The sequence below is a fragment of the Corylus avellana genome, chromosome ca7 (assembly GCF_901000735.1).
Source record: "Corylus avellana chromosome ca7, CavTom2PMs-1.0".
Classification (NCBI taxonomy): Eukaryota; Viridiplantae; Streptophyta; class Magnoliopsida; order Fagales; family Betulaceae; genus Corylus; species Corylus avellana.
The window spans coordinates 19,261,780-19,265,231 of NC_081547.1; the positions used below are offsets into that span (position 1 = coordinate 19,261,780).

General features: G+C 38.0%; 1 protein-coding gene across 1 annotated transcript; it reads right to left on the bottom strand.

The window, feature by feature from the left end:
* Positions 1-120: 120 nt before the first annotated feature.
* On the bottom strand, positions 121-1,467 carry LOC132188399 (F-box/kelch-repeat protein At1g80440). Its single transcript, XM_059602837.1, has one exon. It carries the CDS (start codon positions 1,294-1,296, stop codon positions 223-225), a length of 1,074 nt encoding a protein of 357 aa, XP_059458820.1. The 5' UTR covers positions 1,297-1,467; the 3' UTR covers positions 121-222.
* Between the last annotated feature and the right edge of the window lie 1,985 nt (positions 1,468-3,452).

The window sequence follows — 3,452 nt, forward strand, 5'->3', positions numbered from 1 at the left end:
ATATAATAGTGTTGTTTTAATTATATATTTTCTTTGGAGTGGTGATTAGTGACATCCATGCTAGGAGGCGTAAGCCGCAAGGTCTTTGCTGAACCCTTTTCTTTTCTTTTTTCTATTCCAAAAAGTCAAAATATTAACAAAAAAAGAATTTTCACAAAACAATCAAAAATAAAAATAAAAAAAGACTCAAGAATTTTCCAATCAAAATACAAAATACACCGCCTAAATCTCCAAGTAACACCCTGATTGAACATGTCCAGAGTATTTCAAAGGGGTCTCCAACTTTGTCCATTTCTTGCTTCTCAAATCCAGCATGTATGCCACGTAGGACTGACCAAACCCTGCAGACCCCATCACCAACAGCTTGCTTCCCCACGTCGCCGTATAAGCCTTATTGCACACCTCAGCTGGAAGCTTGGCCACCGTTTCCCACTTGCCACCTTCCCGTGATGCCACCACATCACTTCCCCGACACATGTACACTTCCCCATCATCAACATCCACACAGGTCCTCGGACACGTGGCAGCCTCCAAGTAATCCTCCTCCACATGGCTCCACTGTCCCGCGCCGACATCAAACACCTCGGCGCTCCTCTCGAACCGCCCTTGCATGTCCGTACAGTAGCCGCCAATGACGCGGAGCTTGCCAGCGTGGAATATCGCCTTGCACTCGTCACGCTCTCTTGCCATGTCAGGCAGCACGACCCACTCGTCTTTTGCCACATCATACGCCATCGCCGACCTCAACGCCGTCTTGTTGTCATCATGCCCACCGGCGACATAAACGATCCCACCGTCACAATCCGACGCACACCCGAAAAAAGTCATGGGCCCACCTGGCATGTCCACCCCACGCCGCCACGTGGCAGAAAGAAAATTATAGACGAATACCGAATTGGAGACCTTCCACGTGACCGGGTCCCACCCGCCCATCACAACCAAGAAGGAACCGACACCCGCCAACCGGCAAAACATCGGCAACCCGACAGACATCCCCTCTGGCAACGGCAGTTCCCGCCAATCACCTGTATCCGGTGCATGAAGAGAGAGGCGGTGAACCGGGTGAACGGAACATTTTGCCAGTCCGAGACTCCGGCCCGGTTGGGCCGTGGATTGGGCCATGACAAAGAGTTTTTGGGTACGGCCAGCGGCCCTCCTTAGGCTGTGAAACTTCGGAAGCTGAAGCTCAACCATCCAATCTTTACACACGGAAGCAATGGTAGGAAACTGGTCGTAGGACACACGAATGAGGCAATCTCGGACGACGTCGTCTGGTAGATCTGAAGCAAGCTCCATTGGTTACAAGAAAGAAAGGTAGATGATAAAGATTATGATACGACTTATATAGCTCCTCACGAACAGTTTTGAATTCAAAGATAAATCTCAGTGAGAAGGATAAAACTAAGCAAAGATAATATTGTTTTGTAAATAGATGAAGATGGAGTTGTGTGTATGTTTTACGGAAAAACAAATTAAAGCATTCGCTGCATGTGAAGCAAAATGGAAAGACACAGTTATAAAGGAAACGAAAAAAGCAGCTGACTTTAGGAAGTGCGCAGTTTGTGGGCCAACTTGTTGTAGGGTTTACATTTTCCAAGACGATGTTCCCACTTTGACAGCGTGCGGAAAAAATGTCTTTTAGGAAAGGCGGTGTTGGGTTCTAGAATGCCTTTTGAATTCATTCATGGATTGGGGACCCCGCCGACGGCCCCTTGATTCATCTTAATTAGGGTTTCCGCTATCCTATGGATTATTTAAACAATTCCAAAGACATAAACTAGTTGACTAATATTTAATAGGCTAAGTACAAAAATAATATATATATATATATATACCACTCCACTTTTCACGCAATTTGACGATCGATGTCCAATGCTATACGTTACTCTCTACTTTTTTATTTATTTATTTATGTTTTTCTTTTTTAGGATGATGTTTGAGATTGAGATATCAGGACCCATCAATTTTTAAAAGATAAGAGAGGTATGGCGATGTAATGAATAGAGACTTATTGATTTTATAATACAATAGTAAAAAATAATTATTGAGTTTATATTTATAAAGAATAAAATAATAGTTATTTTTAATTGCATAACAATCATGAGTAATGTTAGGGACCATCTTTTTATCCTCCTAAAATTGTCAAGTTGATGTGGCTTTCAAAATCACCATTGGATCAAAATTCAAGTATCATTCATCTAAAATTTAATGGTGATTTTAAAAGCCACATCAACTTTAGAAAGATAAAAAGATGATCTCTAACATTACTTAACAATCATATAGTTGTCATTGCTGTAAAAAAAAAAAAAAAAAAAATGACACAAATTTCCTTCAACTTACTCTAATAAGTGACAAGTGTCATTCAATATTTTTGGGTTTCTAAATAATTTATGTTTTGGTTCTTAGATTAGTGGAATGGGATCCGGATCCCCTCCAATTGAGGAGAAATTACAGATTCTCCAATTGTTAATCGTGGTCTTTCATTTTAAATTCAATAGTCTATAAAATCATTTAAACCTCGAAAAAATAAAAGCCAACATTTAATGCATCAGTGATACAAAAGCAGCTGACGTTTTATACACCATTGGATTTAAAATGAAGAGTCATGATTAACAATTGGAGAATCTTCAATTTCTCCCCAATTGAAGGGGATCTCAATTCAGTAGAATGAGACCGTTAAAATATTAAAGAAAACATGTGAAATATGACACTTAGCACTTGTTCCTATATTAATTCTATTTTATCAATATAGGAACAACTTTGGGGCTTTAATTTTTAGGAAGCATACGGCAAAAACTGTGGTGGGCAGCCACAGTTTTTATTGTTCATGCATGCACCTGTTGCCTGTTGATGCTTGACATATTTTTTTTTTATTCTTAGATTATGTAAAAACTGTGGTGGGGCAGCCCACAATATTTTGCTTTAATTGAAGATCAGCAGACACGTTTTATCCAATCCAACCATCATTTATTTATTAAACCATACGATAGTACTTCGTAGTGCATGTGAATTGATTACTTTATAAACGAATTCTGTACTTTTAAATTTTTTTTATGTATTTGTAGTGAGAAATGAATCTACGCTTTTATCTATATATATATATATATATATATACACAGGATTCTTATATTAATTCTATACTTTTAAATTTTTTATGCATTTGTAATGAGAAATGAATCTACGCTTTTTGCTTTTTCTTTTACCATATTTACTTCTCAGCCGATCGAGCCTTTCACTCATCTCTTTAACATTCGAAAATAAGATAATTTTTATATGTCAAGATTTTGGGTAAGAGTCAAAAATAATAAAATTTTGGAAAAACTTCAAAAAAAAAAAAAAAACATTTATGCAATTTTGAAATTACCCACTTATCCTAAAATTCAAAAACTCTTAATTAAGGGCTAAATACTAAATACCCCTGAGATTTTGTTGCATTATTTTTTTCTCCCATA

What these genes read in the sequence shown, in the direction of transcription:
- LOC132188399 (XM_059602837.1), bottom strand. Translation starts at nt 1,296, where the DNA reads ATGGAGCTTGCTTCAGATCTACCAGACGACGTCGTCCGAGATTGCCTC.